The sequence below is a fragment of the Hoplias malabaricus genome, chromosome 17 (assembly GCF_029633855.1).
Source record: "Hoplias malabaricus isolate fHopMal1 chromosome 17, fHopMal1.hap1, whole genome shotgun sequence".
NCBI classification, from domain to species: Eukaryota; Metazoa; Chordata; class Actinopteri; order Characiformes; family Erythrinidae; genus Hoplias; species Hoplias malabaricus.
Window position 1 is genome coordinate 22,480,202 of NC_089816.1, and position 18,898 is coordinate 22,499,099.

The 18,898-nt window shown below is 45.1% G+C and overlaps 1 protein-coding gene across 1 annotated transcript in view; it reads right to left on the minus strand.

Annotated features, from left to right (window-relative positions):
- The window catches only part of fgfrl1b (fibroblast growth factor receptor like 1b), a 41,380-nt gene that overhangs the window by 16,677 nt on the left and 5,805 nt on the right, over positions 1-18,898 (minus strand). The window contains exon 2 of the mRNA XM_066649219.1: positions 5,026-5,304. Coding sequence (XP_066505316.1) covers positions 5,026-5,304 — 279 coding nt within the window. The remainder of the gene's footprint in view (positions 1-5,025; positions 5,305-18,898) is intronic.

Below are 18,898 nucleotides of genomic sequence, written 5' to 3' on the forward strand. Positions count from 1 at the left end.
GCTGTGGTAATTACGTATTGTCGCTGTCCAATGGAAAAATATGTATCTCAAAAATAGCAGCTTTACAGGAGAAATAAAAATAAAACCTTATTCATTTTCAGTGGAGGTCAATGTAAAATGATTTTATTTTCATGTTTTCATGACAGCAAGGGAGGGGCCATCTTGGTTTACTTCCAATGGGATCCTTGGATATTTACAACCACGGTGATAATAAACACACATACACACACTTTTTCAGGTCTCAGTGAGTGTTAAAGATGCTGTAGTAACATGGTCGGATGTGTAACTGAAAACAGAAGGGGAGGAAGGAGACGAGCAAACGAGAGCCGCTGGTTTGACCGATGTGACTGACCACTCCGACTCCCCTCCCACACCAAACCAACACTGCTCTTGGTGTAAAGTCAGCCAGTCAGTCACAGCACTCAAATAAACACCCAGCTCTCTGAGATTTGAGTGTTAATTGTGTCAGTATTCGAGGGTGATATTATCTTCCTTATGCATTTTCTCCCTTCTACCTTAAATGTCAGTTTAGGTGGCAGATGTTCCGTTTCTCTCAATTTATATTAAAAGGTTTGTTTCCATCTTAAATGGGTCTGTTTACAAGGCTAATATTGGTGTTATTCACCAGGATTTAATTAGAATTTTCTGTTTCACCTTAAAAATAGTGACTATTTTAGGCTGAAATAGCTTGACAATCAGGTCTAATTCCGCATTTTCTGAGTTTAAAGCACACAAACCATGGACTTTACACCTTTAATACTGCCTTCTTTGTATAACTGTGCTCTCATTAATAATCATGGTGTGTATGGGGGTTCCTGTTTACAGTTGTGGGCAGCAGGCAAAACAGGCCAAGACACAGGGTCTTTGTGATCCTGCAGCCAGACTCAAAAGTGAGGGATTAAGTTACAGCCGTTACCTCAGTGCTGTCCAGTGCCAAGAGATTACACCAAGCCCAGCTTGATAAGGCTGAAATATCATCTACAAGATAAGGTTACGCGTATATGACAGAAACACATATTTGCCGCTGCGGTGATCGTTAAAGGGGAGGTGAGCAGATAGGGGCTCTGTCTGAGCTTGTGGAGGGGCGGAGCTTTGACAGATTAGAGCCTGTGCCGATGACAACAAGCGCTATTGAATGTCACCAGATTCCTCCATCCTGATTTAATCAGCCTGGAGTTTCCCTTGCTGTGATTCAAGGGGCGACATAAATCTGCATAACGTGTGGGTTTCAGAGGACCACAGAGAGACCACCTGTTCGTAGCAAGCTGTGATTCACAAATCCTGAGACAGTCCAGCTCTTCAAGTACAGACAGCATTCAGAACATATATGCACTACATATTCAAATGTTTGTAGACGCTGTAGATCGGGGGGAATACATTAAATTTCATTAAGGTCCAGTTAGAGAAAATCTTCTCAATCCAAGGTTTGATACATTATTATCCAGAACATAATGTATAACCTGCTCATGATCAGTGCCATATCCTGCATAGTGAAGTAGCCTTGTAGTTAGCCACATTTGACGTAATCAATAACAAAATTTCAAATCTTTCAATTACATTTCATTATACAACAATATTTATAAATAATTATAAATAACAAATACTCTAAATAAAAATATCATTTTTTTCATTTCAAGTAGAATTTACAAATGAAACGCTGATTAAAAAAAAAAAAAAAGAAATGGGTATATAAATAAAGTCACTAATGACTTGTAGTTGCAGTTGACTTGCTGCTTTACACAACCAACAATCTGATTGGTTCTTATTGCTGAAGGGCGGGACCTTATCCATTAACAGCAAGCTGATTGGCTCTTTATGCTGAAGGATGGGACTTTATCTGTAAACAGAATCCATTCAGCGTTATGAGAATTTCAACCTATAATCGTTCTATTATTTTGAAAGTTTCAGGTTTTAACTCAAACAACACTGTCGTCCCGAAAATGTCCCAAAAGAGCTTTTATCATGTCCTTTGGGCTATTTTTATGGGAGCCCTGCCCTGTTTGTGTCATTAATTGGGCTCATTGCGCTCATCATAATGCACAGATCTCATTGGCTGAGTAGCCTCACATGAGATATGCAGAAATGCATGTGATTAGTCTGTGAGTTTCCTGGAGCGCTAAACCTGAATCGTAACGACAAAAAGATACACACTATTTAAAACATTCAAACACGGTTAAAAATTAAACAGCTGTTAATAGTTTATCAGTTACAGGTCCAGGTCTGGATAGAACAGTATCTGGGTCCGGAGTCGGACTGCGGGCCGCCTATTTGTGACCCCAGCTATAGACACTCCCTAGTGATTTCAGGTATTTTAAGGTGGACACTAGTGACCAGTTTTATACACTGCATTTATAATCTTCATAGAAGTGAATGGAACAAAATCAGATGTCCTGGAGTGGTCAATCTGCCCAATCCTAGTGAGGGCTTGAGGGGTTATAGAGCTCATCAGCATGGGATTACAATCTGTATTCTCATACCTTTGGAATGAATGGCTATGGGACCAGACCTCACTAATACAATGGTATTAAGCTATCAGATTCTCACAGAAATGTTCTAACATCTAATCTAAGTCCTTCTCAGAAAGACACAGTCTATTACTGTTCATGCTGTGTTCATTTCTGCATGAAATCCCTGCGTAAACAATATAACGCCACACTATCCTGGTTTCAATTAGCCAAAATTGCAAGGTCTGCCCAGAACAGGACTTGGGGTCATTACAAATTCGGCATCCTGCAAACGTCCAGTGACCATCTGTAAAGAAACGGCTGGTCCCTGCAGCTTTGACTGCTCACACACCGCGACCTTAGTCTCTAATGGGCCTTTTGTTCAGAGGCCGTCTGTCACTGCAGTTAATGGCTTCAGTAAAACTGGGAAGTGTAGTCCAAAGGGAGCCATGCGCTATAACTCTAAGTTCCACCGTCCTCTCGGGGAGGAACAGGAAAGCAGCAGCTGCTATAACTCCCCATACTGGAGGCCCAGAGCAACAGGGTTGAGGGGTAGACCCACCAGCCTTCACCAATTAAACAGCCCCAGTACTCAGCGGAGTAATCACTGCTTCACTGCCCCTCGAAGGCCTTCCAATGCCTCTGCAGCACAGTTAGTCACAGAGGAAGTGCTGGGGGGTTAGAGGGGGACTCTTGTTTCACAGATTCACTGGACTAGAGGAAATTTACAACAATGAGGTTAAGAGGCTGCAGGTCATTCGTCTGTCCTCTACCTATGGGACACATCACAATGCCAAGGATCAGCTGGAGGGGTGTAAAACTATATTTCAATCCTAAAAAATAACCATCTTTCTTCCTCATAGTCCAACAACATTGGGCAGATATTGCTGTGAAATATCCAAAGATATTTTAAGAGTCTGGTTCCACGGCCTTCCTGCTGAGCTGTGTCTCTGTTTATAAAGAGAGAGGTGGGGTAAGATAAAGTCCACAAAGTAAACATTGTAAATGAAGAAGAGTTGACTCCTAAAGAATAATTTCTTGGAGCATTGGAAAGATACCCATATCAACTCTTGGCCAATGATTCATAAAGTTCAAACTGCAGCACTTTCATTCATTAATTGTCTATAATCACTGTCCAGTTTAGGGTCGCAGTGGTTCTTCCTGAAATCACTGGGCGCAAGGCGGGGACATGCCCTGGAGGGGGCGCTGGTCCTTTGCAGGGTGACACACAATCACATATTCACTCACAAACTACTGCAGCACTTTTAATTTAAAATGTTAATGTTAAAAAATGCTAAATTTATTTGACTGTGTCCGGGTGACACTGGGTCCACTGACTGTGTCCACTGGGTGGATTGGCGGCTTAAAAGTGTCCATAAATGTGAGTATGTGAGTGAACGTGTGAATGTGTTGCCCTGTGAAGGACTGGCGCCCCCTCCAGGGTGTGTTCCCGCCTTGCGCCCAATGATTCTGGGTAGGCTCTGGACCCACCTCGCCTCGAACTGGATAAGTGCTTACATATAAATGCTATTGATTATGAACAACAGTTAAACTGTTAAAAAAAAACATGACAAAAAACAGGCTCATTTATTTTTCCTAATTTACTGGCCTAAAGTTAGACTAAAATATTTATAGTTTTCCTCAACTACAGCTCAGCTGAAACGAACAATATATACATCACTAATACCCATTTTATTCAAAAGTCTAAGATTAAAACTAAATCAAAATCAGCTGCCAAAATTACCACTGCTGATCCAACTGCTCCAACATCAGACTCTGAAAAGTCTCTCATCAGAGCTGCATGCCATCAAATCCTCATAGCATTGTGAAATCTAGTGAAGAAAAGTGCCCAATAACAATCACCCTCCAAACACACTCCCAACAAGCTGCCACCTAGCAGTTTACTTTCTCTTTTTTCAGTCCAGGTTGAAGAGCTGTAATTTCTGAGTCTGTCAGAGTGGGTGAAAAACAATCCCCTCTTCACTGGGGTAAACGTAGGAACAGTGGATTGGGTTTCAGACTTCATAAACAGCGACAGGTATCGTGAGACGGAAGGCATGAGCTAAAGAAGCCGTCCTTTGTTCTCTGTGCTGATAATGAATGGTGGCATTGGAACTGCACACCACTTCAACAGGCAACGGCTCATAAACACGCTGAGCTCTTGCTCTGTATTGTTTAATGTTGTGCAAATGAACCCACACGCCTTTAATCGCGCCTCTCTGACCTGTCACGCCGAATACAGATTTCTCCTCATTAAACTAGGGCCTGCTTCCTGTCCCACAATCAACCTTTTGTTAGAGTGGCTCAAAGTGGCTGCGCTGTGGCTGAGGTGTATACATAGGTACGTCTGGCTGCTGTGGACACTGCAGTGGTGACGTACACAGTGCTGAGAACCAGCTCTTATTTGTCAAATGCTAAACAGAGGAAGATTGTTATTAAGGACACACACACACACACACACTTATGCAGATATTTATTTATTCAACTTGGCCTCCCGTCCATATATAAGCATTGCTTTTTATCAAGAAAGTACTGGTCCTGTACAGTTGGACCTTGTTGTCCACACTGTGGCTGTACTCACCAGCGATGGTGAGTGTGAAGTTGAGTGAGACGCTGCCGAATCCATTGATGGCGCGGCACACGTAAACTCCAGCGTCTTCCGCCTCCACCTCCTTTATCTTCAGACTGTTTGTTCTTCTGAGAACCCGGAATCGACTCCAGCCTGGGTTCACGGTCCGGCCGTCCTTCAGCCAGTGCCACAGCGGTGGGGGATCACCCTCCACTGGACACGGGAGACGGACAGAGCCACCCAGCCGTGCCATGTGCCTCTCCTCCACAATACGAGTCACCCACGGAGGACCTGCAGGAAGAAACATGAATTTTATCAACTGTGTAAATGCCACATCAGGTGACGGTAGTGAGTGCTGTTTTTTTTAAATGGGAGTTACATTTATGTTTTGTATGCGGGGATTAAAGAGTGCCGTGATGTGAGATCTGCTGCTACAAGCTCTACAGTGGTGGTGATATAACATCTAATTAAGCCTTTAAATCCTCCCACCATAGAAAGCTCACTGTTTGGGTGGGTGGGCTGGCCCCCTCCTCCCCTCACCACATGGACTGTGGGTGTCTGTCGCTCGTGTGACAGACCTGGGCAGCTGGCCCTCCCTCAGATGCTTGGGACAGTCCAGTGACAACCAGGACAGTAGACACTTTTGACACTTGCGGCAATTGCTGTGTGGATCAGACAGGGGCCAACTGTCATGAGCCAAACTAGATTACAGCACTTGGGCCAAAATTCGATTTAGCCCAGAATTGTTCCACAACACACCTGACAGCTGGCCCATATACGGTAAAGATGAGACTGAGATGTGCAGCCAGACTCACCCTGAGTCAACACTGTTATTTAAGGAAAAAATATGGGCCATGAGGAAGAGCAGATGTGCCACATTTGGGCCAAACATTCATTGCTATCCAGGAGTGTATTAGCTGTCTGTGGCTGACTGTAAAATCTCTCGGAGAAAGCACAAGTTTATCTTCACCCAGTGTTCAGGTAAAATTAGTCAGGGGTATAACAAACAAGGGTATAAAAGTATATAAAAAAGCACAATCATGAGCAGAGGTACATTAAGAACATTAAGGTTTATAACGTTTGTTTCAGATTTGTCAATATTTTACCACAACCTGGTCTCACACAGAGCGGCATGGTGGCACAGCAGGTAGTGTCGCAGTCAGACAGCTCCAGGGACCTGGAGGTTGTGGGTTCGATTCCCGCTCCAGGTCACTGTGAGGAGTTGGTGTGTTCTCCCCATGTCCGTGTGGGTGGTCCTCCGGGTGCTCCGGTTTCCTCCCACAGTCCAAAAACACACGTTGATAGGTGGATTGGCGACTCAAAAGTGTCCGTAGGTGTGAATGTGTGTGTGTCTGTGTTGCCCTGTGAAGGACTGGCGCCAGGGTGTATTCCTGCCTTGTGCCCAATGATTCCAGGTAGGCTGGGGACCCACCATGACCCTGAATTGGATAAGGATTACAGATAATGGATGGATGGTCTCACACCTACTCGTGATATAGTCACATGACATATTTTCACAAATTATAAGTGTATGTAACCATACAAACCATCATATCAGTGCCCCGTGTTATGCGACAGTAACACGAAAACTCTTCCTCATTGCAGGCATCATTACCATCCGTTAATACCACTTTATTTATATATATATATATATAACGCTACTAATTCATTATCTGCTAAAATATCAAAGAAAATAGAGTTTTTGTGTTATTTTCGCATAGTGTTTGTATGGTAATTACCCTTACACTTATGATTGTGATATGCGACTATGTCACGAATTGCAGTCTCCTATATATGTTACTATATCATGAGTAGGTGTGAGACTGGATTGTTTACCATCAGCTAGAGACAACTCAGATAGTTATACCTTCATTAGTGGGTTTGAACAGTGAATAAATAGAAACTCAAAACATTTAAACTGTAGTTGTGGACTAATGGTGCCAAATTAACCGGCTTGTACGCTAGCATGACCGGGCTAACAGCTGGGTTTTAGGCCTTTGTCCCTAAATTCACTCCAGGCTTAATGCTCCTTAACTTCACAGGTTTAGAGGGCTTTTCATTCCTTGTGTGATTTGCATCCACCTCTGTGAGGAATGTCCTGTTGTGCGTCCACACTCGGAGGACCTGAGGAACACTGAATAACCCTATTGCGTGACCATTAGACAGAGGCTGTGTTTAGAGTATGTTTCATATCACGACTGTCAGCAGACAACATTTCACTTTATTTGTACAAGGTCGTTTCTTCAGTGTGTGGCAGCAGTGTGGAGGACGGTGCAGATAAAGACTCTGCTCAAGGTAATGTGAGGAAAATGAAACTCTCTGAGGTCGTAAGGAGTGAAGAACTCTGTGCCGTTCACAGACAGGTTTTCAACAGGTTCTTTGTGGACTGTTTCCTCTAGTGACTACAACACCAGGCTGTTCCACAGAAAGCTAGGAAACTATGGCAATATTATGTTATAATTTGTAGCCCACTGAAGAGTTAGAAAATGTCTCTTGTTACTCATCCAGCACTGGCACTAGCGCTAGTAAAAAAAAGTGGATCAGACACAGCAGTGCTGCTGGAGTATTTAAACACGGTGTCCACTCACTGTTCTCTCACCCCATTGGTCAACCTTGCAGATGTAAAGTCAGAGACAGCAGCTCATCTGTTGCTGCACAGTTTGTGTTGGCCATTCTCTACTCCTTCATCAGTGGACACAAGACTCCGCCCACAGGATTAGTACAATTTTGATTGGTGGTCTATTCTTAGTCCAGCAGTGACACTGAGGGGTTTTAAATCTCCAGCAGCCCTGCTGTGTCTGATCCACTCGTAGCAGAGATGATCCACCACCCAAATCATATCTGCTCTGTGTGGGTCTTGATCAGTGAAGTGCGAAGTGCAAGTGACTAGGTCTGTAATTGTATAAAGTGCCTCTAAATGGTCAGTGGAGCTGAGAAAACCGACAATGTGTTTCTTCAGATAAAGCTGAACCTGTTTGATACTGAATATAAACTGAGTAAAAGTGGAATTCACTGCATGGAAGCAAAACAAAAGAAACGGATCTCGACTTCTAAACGTTGAACTGAGACCAAATGTAGCCTTCTGTTTCATAATGAAGCCCCCCCTCCCTCCGAGCAGGAACGGGAAGAGAGAGAGTCTCAGCCCCAAACTTCTTGGGGAATGTTTCTCTCTGCTTTTTCATGGACTTTCTGTGAACAAGGTCCTTTTCATCCGCTCCATTCTGCTCCGGGAGGCTCTCAGGAGAACTAGCTTTCCATTTCCTTTGGCCCACTCAAGCCACCTCAGCAGTGGAGCATGCATAAGTGCGGGTGTGAGGTGTGTGTGTGTGTGAGTGTGTGTGTGTGTTGGACGGCATCTCTCATTCATGCCTGGTACTGTCACATCCTGTTGCCTGCTCCAGCAGCTGCTCCAGGAACCGCTGAAGATTATGGAAATTGAAAAATGAAACTGCCCCCAAATTATTGTTATTATTACTTTTTTTTCCCTCCTCCCTGTTGGAGCGAAGTGTTTTCACCTGGAGCCGCTGGTCACCGTCCAGGAAAATGCCACTGAGAGCTGAGAGAGAGGGAAAGTAAGGGTTGTTTTGGTGCTGGAATTAAATTACAGTGCATTCCTGGAACTTTTACTAAGAAGTACTTGCTGATACTATTGGCCTGTGCCCCAACAATGGCTTAAAAAAATGTCTCCCTCCAAATGAAGCAGTGCAATAAATACAGAAGGCAGTAAAAAATAAATACTGCTGTAAAGGCCTGTGTATAAAAAAAAAGCCTTACATAATGTTTCTCCCATTGCGATGCAGTAAAATCCATGCATACTTTAACAGACGCTGATTCTGAAAAGATCATCAGGATACCCATGCATTCATAGAGAAGAAGCACATGGCCTTGGAGAATTCCTCAAGCGCTCGGTGGGTTGAGGAGATAAGTCTGAAGAGGTTAGATATATAAGGATCAGGTGAAGGCTGAGGGGAAAATACAAACCTGATATTTAAAAGAAAACACAGGGAGACTCCCAAGAACTCAAGCTGGTGTTCGTGTCCATAGCACTGCTGTGTCTGATCCACACTGACCAGCGCAACTCACGCTAACACGTCAGTGCCACTGCAGTGCTGAGATAGACCCAACACCCAAACCATACCTGCCCTTGGGGGCCCTGATCATAAAAGAGAGGGGTGAGATGGGGATAAGAAAGTATGCAGAGAAACAGGCGGACGACAGTCTGAAATTGTAGAACTACAAAGTGCTCCTGCACCGTCAGTGGAGCTGATAAAATGGACAGTACGTGTAAATACAAGGTGGGTGTTCCTAATCCAGTGATTGTTCAGTGTAAACGGAGGCAGCGCTGCCAAGTACACACTGAGAAATGGACCAGACCTCAACTTCACTGACCGTCTCAGACTTTGCTTTGTGAGAAACAGAAAATGCAACCAACTTCAGACGTCAAAGTCTAAGCTTTTGACGTATTGAAAAACCTGAAATCCTTGAAAATGACTTTGGAAGACATGAAAGAAAGTCTCGGAATAGACGCTGGAAATAAAGGCCAGTGATGGACACGGCAAAATCGACACGCATTTTTATTTCAGCGCTCGTCATTCAGCCAGTTTTCTGCTGACAAGTGAACAACGGGCTCAAACCTGCTTCAGGAGGGAAGTGCTGAAGGAAGAAAACAAAGTTAAAGAAAGCAATAGAAGATGGCATCTCCCTCATGTTTTGTGTTTGTCACGCAAAGGCCTGCAGGATGACAGCGGAGCTTTGAAGTGGCACAGTGAGAAAGAGGCGTCACACACCCGCAGCGCTGAAAGACAAATCACACCCACAGTGGGGCAGAGTATCAGTGTGTGTGTGTGTGTGTGGAGGGGCCTTTTACACACATGGCCAATGGACCACAAGCACACAGTTAGCCCCCTGGTAAATACTCTCTCTCTCTCTCTCTCTCTGTCACACACACACACACACACAGCAGGACTGGCAGGAGATAATGGTCAGATGACACATCAGAGAATCCAGCTCCATTTCAGAACAGAAGAACTCGTCTGGGTGCTGAGAGAGCTCAGGGAGTGACATGTGTGTCTGTGGATTAGAGAGCAGTGCCAGGGACGCAGGCAGGGGATACAACACTGGGGGATGTGGCTAAGACAAGTTTCTGACCACACTGACCACCAACAGGCCTGAATGAAAGAGTAAATCAAGTGAGTCTCTCTCTCTCTTCCTCTCGGGTAGTGGGGAACCCTCAGGGCCTTCTAGGAACCCACTGGACTTTCAAAGCCTTTAGAAATGGCATAATTTATGGGAAGTAAGAAAACATGTCCATAATATTTAGTTCATTTTTGGCTTAATGTGATCATGATGCTTGTCGAGTTGAAACTCCAGCACAGTCAGCACTGTAGAAACACACTTCTGTGTTACCAGAAACAAGAAGACGTATCTAGCTAGATACAGCCAAGCAAGGACTCCAGCTGAAGGCCTACCATACCAGATCAAACATTCACCATTGAAGAGGACATATTGCAGTGCATTTTACATTTTAATTTGCAGATCACTCCACACACTCTGAAACAAGACCACCCAGTCGGTTTCCTGTGGGATGACTGAGTCAGAAATCATGGACTGAAACGAGCCGTTCTGATTCTCTTCAGCTTTTGACATCAGGTGCAGGGACTTAAGATTTGTCCCGCCCCCTCGTCTGAGTCCCTCCAATCACAGCGCTGGACCCGTGTTTATGTGAGAGCGCGAAGAAGAGGTTAAACACAGCCAACAGAACAAGTGCAGAGAATTAAGAGCACTGAGTAAAAAACAAAAAACGGAGAGAAAGAGAACCGAGCAAAAACGGCTAAAACAGGTGTTGAGAATGAGAGAGAACGCTGCTGTGGGGTTTGATCTTTGTGGGCTTTTGACCAAAGCAGCTCACAGACATTTCATTAAGGCCCAGAACTGTGCTCACTAGTGGAAACGGTGTAGAGCATGTCCAACTTTTTTCTATCATGTTTTTCATGCTGAAAATGAGCATGCATTTAATGATCACTCCGTCCTCCTCCAAAATCAAACTAAACTTTCACACACTCCTCAGAGCCATGAGCAAGAGAGAGGAGTAGACACTGACCATCATGCGGGATGCCATACCCTCTCAGTACTGACATGTGGAGCTGAAAATGGTGTCAGGTTGTCTTTAAGTGGAACAGGTTTAGCTTCTCTGTCATTGTCACATGGTTTATGCATTTCCCAAATGGCTTTGAAAAGCGTCTTTAATCTCTGTGTACTGCACCCGAGAGAGAGAGAGAGAGAGAGAGAGAGAGAGAGAGAGAGAGAGAGAGAGAGAGAGAGTGAGTGTGCAGGGGAAGGCAGTCTGTCAGACCTCCCAGTGTCACAACCCACAACACACTAGGGACACAACATCAATGGAATTACACTCCAGTCACTTCTGACACACTCTTTTAACAGCAGAGGCGTAGCACAGATAAAAAGGAGACACACTGCACATTGGCTTACCATCATTTTAACCCTTTAATTCAGAGGCAAAAGCAGCTATTGCTGCCTTCTAATCTCCTCTTCCCTTTCAGTAGGGGATATCTAAATACTGTCGTCACATTTATATTAGTACGTCAAGATCTTGAGTGGAGAAACTCCCAGACTGGGGCAGTGAGCAAATGAGAAGTGAATTTGAACAATGCAATGACATCAAAATGTGGTTATATTTAAAAATATATTTTAAAACAGTATTTATATAATAAAAAAATACAAATGAATGGAGGTCTATGTAATGTCCCCAGAATTCAAAAATACAAGATTGTGTGTGTGGAAAGAGAGAGAGAGAGATAGAGATAGAGATAGAGAGAGAGAGAGAGAGAGAGAGAGAGAGAGAGAGAGAGAGAGAGAGAGGCTCCCATATGGGCACAGGCACATGGACTGCCAGAGATGACTTTAAAAGCATGCCTGTCCCCCTCTGGCCTGCTTTGTTTTAGACATCTTGATATGGATCTGGGATTTCTGGGGCAGGATTTATGGACAGGAGGCCTCCCAGACTTCAGCCCTGGAGAAGCTTTGAAGCCCAGGCAACCTCAGCGGCTTCAGAAGCTCCACATTGCTGTCACAGGGCAAGCTTCAAACGGCCCTGACAGCACGCGGCTTGGATAAATGGAAATGATGGAGGAAGTGGCATGGCCATCAAACGAGGACCGAGAGAGGAAAAGGGAGGGAGAGAAAGAGAGAGAAGGAGAAAAGGAAGAAAGGAAACACATTTGAAACTGCTGTGGATGGTTGAAGCAAACCATCCCGAAGAAGTCGACCTGCTGGATAAGTGCTATCAGCAGCCACATGAATGCCCAGATTATTCAGGGCTGCTGGGGAAGGAGGAAGCAGCTCTACATGTGTTTCTAGCTGCTGGATGATGGAGAAAACCCTGCAGTAAATCTCTGCAACACCCTTCCAAAGTCTGCTCCAAACATGGACTTGAAGGGCACAATATTCAGGCTGATGTCAAAGAAGGAGCACACCCCACATCACGAGGCATCACACACTCACCCAGTCACTCGCAGCTTCACACATTCACCAAGTCACGCACACACTGACACCTGGGGACAATTTCAAACATTCACCAAGTCACTCATACAGCTCATGGTACAGCTGCGGAAAATTTCACAGCTGCCAAAAAAAGTGTGCTTGGATTGTGGTGCACCTGATGGAATCCACAGCTCCAAGGCCCTGAAGGTTGTGGGTTCGAGTCCCACTCTGTATGACTGTCTGTGAGGAGTGTGGTGTGTTCTCCCTGTGTCTGCGTTGGTTTCCGCCAGGTGTTCCGGTTTCCTTCCACGGCCCAAAAACACATGGTAGATGGATTGTTGATGCAAAAAGTGTCCCTAGGTGTGAGTGTGTGTTTGTCACCCTGCAAAGGGCTGGTGCCCCACCCAGGGTGTGATCCTGCTTTGTGCCCAGTGATTTCGGGTAGGCTCCGGACCCACCGTGACCATGAACTGGATAAGCACTTACAAGAAACAACACACTTCTAAAGTCATAAACAGCCGGCTGTGTCTCAATCCACCGCTTGGCTGCATTAGTACATTGTAACGACTTCCACTTCTTCTTCTTCCCATGGAGGAGAACTAAGATAGCACCAGCAGCCAGTCACAGTCAGTGGTCTGGGTTCACCAGGTCATCTGGAGTTTGATAACACCCTCCCATAACACCCTCCTGCCCGCCCACCCCCCCCCCCCCCCCCACACACACACACACACCTCCACTTCTTCATTTCTTGTGTAGTACTACAGTAGGATCATGTTTGTTTTCAGTGTTATGTCAGTGAGACTAAAGCACAGTCACGGTTGTGGAATGTGCCTTCTTAATCTAAAGGAGATAAAGCTAAAGCCTGATGCCGGTAGCTGTTTGTTCTGATGCCTGGGCTGTGACACACGTGGGGGATGGGTGAGGTAAACAGATCCTCCTCCAAAGAAAGAATAAGAAACCCCCAGCACATGTGATATTCTGCTTTTCTGTCCTGACCTTGGCTTGGATCACCTTAATCAGATCTACTAACTCAATTAGCCTTTGTGGGGTTGTTAGCCATTTCAGCAATTCTCTATTCCACCCAGTCCTTGCATCCACCAGTAGGTGGGGGATGAGCTTCCAGTTCTGGGGTCTGGTGCTGTCCCTGCATTAAGACTTAATTCAACAGGTCTGGTGATTATCAAGGGCTTCCGATGCAGTGTGTCAGGACAGTGGTGTATCTCTCTTTTATCTGGCAAATGAGATGGTACTTTTGGACCCAAGCCTTAATGAAGCTCATGAAGGACTTGATAATTAGAGGATAAGTGAAGTAAAGGAATTTGGGGGGAGGGAATACTTGGAGCTGTGCATGGATCAGGATGGGAGTTAAATCCCCAGGATGGGAGGTAAGAACCGCTGTGTTCGGAAACCACTAAATTAGGCCATTTCCCAACTTGGCAGTAGGACCCTATGATTTCCACGATGATGCGGAGAACACAGATGTAATTGGGGAAGAGAAGACAGACATAAATAAGTCAGATATAAAGACAGCAAGACAGGGATAGGAAAACCTTTAAGTAAAATGTCAGATAGGCACGGTGGCACAGCAGGTAGTGTCGCAGTCACACAGCTCCAGGGACCTGGAGGTTGTGAGTTTGATTCCCGCTCCGGGTGACTGTCTGTGAGGAGTTGGTCTGTTGTCCCTGTGGGTTTCCTCTGGGTGCTCCGGTTTCCTCCCACGGTCCAAAACCACACGTTGATAGGTGGATTGGCGACTCCAAAGTGTCCCGTAGGTGTGACTGTGTGTGCTGCCCTGTGAAGGACTGGCGCCCCTTCCAGGGTGTATTCCTGCCTTGTGCCCAATGATTCCAGGTAGGCTCTGGACCCACCGCAACCCTGAATTGGATAAGCGGTTACAGACAATGAATAAATGATATAATAAAGTGTTGTTGTGCGTTTGGCCCAATGTGCTGTTAGCCTGTGTAGCGTGAGCCTAGTCTGATACACTGCTTTCTGCACTTGTGTTCACGTTCACCTGCCTGTCGTCTGTGTTTTCCAGTCAGAGGCAAAGCCACAGTCAGTGCTTTGTGTCAGACAACGGCCAGAGTGGGATCAGCAAGTGATTGGTTTTAACTTACAGAGCTAACTGATGTAGTAATGTTTGCTGGTTTTGGTTCTGATTTGTTGCTTAAAAAATGTTGCCAACATTAAAACTATGGACAAAACAATGTGAGAAGGAAAATCAGTGTCCACTGTTAAAACCACTGATTGGCTAAAACCCACTATCAGAATAACGTATAATGATTTGATCCACCATGCACACGTTCAGTGTGTTTCAAGTGTGTTTAATGCTTGACCAGAAGCTAAATCAATATTAATATCTTATCAGAATCTTGAGGTGCAAATGCACAGTAACCTCTGGTACGACCATTAGATGATGAATTAGTTAGAACACCTGTTGTAGACAATGTTTGGTTAAAAAGTTTGTTAAATAGAAATTGCTTTCTTGTTGCTAAATAAATACAAATGTGCCATTTTACATGTAGTTATTGTCCTATGGAATAAGAAAATGTTGAAAAAATAAATAATTTAAAAGGTAAATGTGAAAAAACAAAATGGATTTCATAGGACGCTATTGGTTTCCCTCAGCCACATCCCAGGAGCTCCTGGAACTGAACTGTTGCAGTGCCACAAGTCCGAGTAAAGTCGATACCCTGAAGTTTTAACATGATATTCTACCCTGGCATGTGTTATGTGGCACATCCGTTCAGGACTGGAATTTGAAGGTCTTCGGGTCTTTCTTTAAAGCCCTCATCTGCTCATGTGTCTAGCTACAGTGTAGCAGCTGTCTCTCATCTGCTTCCCCATTAATCAGCAAGACGGTCCTGGTGCCATGCCGTCTTTTCTCTTTGTAGAAGTGGAGGCCAAGGCGGCCCCTTTCAGGTGAAACAGTGATCCGTGAGCAGCCTGCCAGCCGTTCATTCTCAGTGTCTCCAGCTTCGTTAACCCCCGCTCGTCCCCTGCCTCCCTGTCCCAACCAGTGTATTTTGAAACCCCCGGTGGAGGCTGACACAGCAGATTAGGCCCTGAGTTCTGTCATCAGGCCACTCTGTTAGCCTGTTTAACACAGCCTGCTCCCAACTGACAGCAGCAGCACACTGGAGTCGAGGCTAAAAGCCCATCAAGCAGCTACTCTAAGATACTTTCAAGCAGCACAATAGATGGACTGACTCTTTATTGAGCAGAAGCTCCCACTTGACCACTGCTCTTGTCCTGGATGACCTTTCGTGTGTGATGGGGTAATGGGCAGTTCAGTCCCTCTTCAAATTTTCAGTTTCCACTGGGAGAAATACAAGATGCGGGACTGAGGGAACCTACCGAACCTTGACTTGAATGAATTAGAAAGACCTGCCTGAATCATTTGAAAAAAAACAAAAAAGAATGTCAACCTATGACATAAATGATCTATTTCTGTATTTATGTAGTTTATCTTTTGACATTTTTAGTTTCTGTCTTTGGGAGGCTTCCTGTCAGATATTTTTTCTTCACCCCAAAGAAATCCCAAAAACATTTGTGTTTGTAGATGATCGATTTGACTTGCTTTGCAAGTGTGCTTTGTGGAAATGTCTCCTGCAAAGTCAATATCAATAGCTAAACATTATATATGTCTAATACATAGACACATTATAAAAGACAAAGTGCCTTGTGCCTTGTGATTCCACATAGACCCACCGTGACCCTGAATAGGTTTAAGTGCTTAAAGAATATGAATAAAAAATAAACATTATTCTGCACTGCCAGAGCTACAACCCACACTCTTTACTCTTCTGTTCATTCACCCAGAGTCAAATACCAGACCTGTGTGTTTTCCGCTTAGTGGAACAACTGCCCATCCCGTCTGATCTGTTACAGGGGAAGGGTTGTCAGAGTGGAGTATCCTCGCCTGCCTACAGAACATCCTTCAAGGTCTGCAGATTCCTGCTTATCCCTCAAAGAGCCTTCTGCATGTGTCTCATGCGTGTCTCACCTTCACATCATCAGCCGAGACTGTGCTTTGACTTGACATCTTCACTCTTCACCTGCTTCAGACTGGTCTTTATTAACAGAGTTACTAACACACTCGGAACGTGGCTTTATAGACCATTGACCATTATAACTTCATAATTCTTCATTTGTAGGTGGCTCTGTAGCACAACTAGAGTGTTTTTCCTGCCACTGCCAAGTCAGTGCCACTCAATTAGGGCAAGGACCTGGAATTGTGTAAAGCTGCTTTGCGATGGCACCTGTGTTAAACACTCTCTATAAACATAATTTAATTTAAATTAATAGAATATTAAACTTCTGCTCTCAAACTGAAATGGCAATGATATGTGTGTAAGGGAACTTACTGGGATTTGGAAGTCGTCTGCTTGAAGAGTTGTATGTCAGGGCAAGTAACAATCATTTCCCTGGCAATGAGTTACCACCCACGGTACACACTGACATCTCCGGTTGCAAATCTGATGAGTCTCAGCTTATGAACCAGAGCAGTGAAATGAATCTCTGTATATTCTTTTTAACTCCTCTTGGTTTCTTATTTGTGACTCAGCGAGCGAGGGAGTGAGACTGCACTGAAGAACTGTGTCTCGAATTGCCTCTGCTTTGTTGTTGTTCAAAATTTCAAGCCTGTGGCAGGGGCCCACAGTCTGTAAGTCACCCATCCTAGGACAGTACCGCTATATTCCCTCCTCCAGTGGACCACCAGCGGTTGGACCACAGGGAAAGGCGCAGCAGTGTGCCAAACCTGGCCTCATAAATGCACCCGCAGATTGGAGAGATTCCGTGCTAATGCCGGCTAACTCAAGCTCCTGCGGGGTAACGAGCACCTGCTTATTAAGAGCACTCTTTGTGTCAAAAGCCCGGCTGACAGCTATCACACGCGAGCTTTCTAAACATGCTTTGGCTCACTTTGTTTTTCTCTCTCTCCCTCTGCCTTCCACTGACTTACACTCCCTCTCTCCCTCCATGGTTTTAGCTTGAGCCACTGGAGCTAGTTTCTGGATACGTTTGAACATTGGTGGTTACCAAGGACAGTGATTCCCAATGGCATGTGCACTGAATACATATGGTTTGCTACACTCATTATCCACCCCTTCTTGTGCTGAATCAGGTGGCTAAGGGAAGGAAAAACACCAATTAAATGCACAGCAAGGACACTCTCGGACCAGGATGAGGAACTCCTGCAAGGTCATTGCTTTGGGTCAGAGACTACGTGTGAGAGAAGTATCCAAAAACAAACACGAGCCACAAAAATGTGCACTGAAAGAGGAAACTCTCGGACTGGGGTAGTAAATCAGTGACCTAGGAGACCTCCCCTGATGACCCATGTGACCTTTTTGTGGTGACCCAAGACACCTGTAGCACTGACCCATGGAACTGTGGACCCAAGTCAGCACTTAGAGACTCAGAGCCATTAAAGAGAGAGGCCCTCCGAGCTCGCTGAACTGTGGGATCCACTTCTTTGGAATTTTGGGGCTTTGAGAAAACACGTCCGTTAGACAAATGCATGGGACGGGATGTTCAGAGGCTTTGAGGCGGCAGAATGCGTGTCTTTCAGAGCTGACGTTGTTTTGTGAGCGGTCAATGGCGGTTGGGTCGGACAGCTGTAATCCTCCCTGTGAATCTCTGAGTAATCCCACCTGTGAAGGGGAAACAAAGGGAGAACGGCGGTGCCTCCCAGCAAGCAGTGCTTTAGGACTCCCACACCCAGCCGAGCGCTTCAGGCCTGCTCCTGCACGAGCTCCCCGCTCCGACAGGCTCACGCCATCAGAACGAGTGGAGAAATGGAGGGAGAGCAATAGCGGAGCCTCTTTATTTCAGAAAACACTGCCTGACTCCCACCTGTGCAAACACTCCACCCGGGCAGGCAGTCACGCAGGTAACACACACACACACACATACAGAGCCATACAACTCCTGAGCTGATTTAAAATCCCAAAAAAAAAAAAAAAAAAGTTCAAAGCCTTGGCGGTCTTCTTTGTATTTTAATGCCTCCTCCATAAATACCAACACTTCTCAAATAACTGCGTCGGAGGAAAGGCGCACAAGAGCGAATGTAGCTCATTAAGAACCGTGTTTACATAAACCCATTTTCTGACCCGAGATACGTCGACGGAGGGAGCACGTTTCAGGCAGATCCCAACTACAAAGGCAAGGCTGGGCCCATCAAAACACACGCAGCATGGATGAGGGTGCTGTTTTTCATCTGGGATTAAAAAATATGGGGTGGAAAAGAGTGTAACATCTGCCAGACTGAACTCATGTCCACTTTTCAGGGTTTTAAACGAACATGCTTTACGCACACATGTGCGCGTGCATGCGGCTGCGAGCTCTGCCGACATTAACATCATGTTTAAATTTAATAACTGCA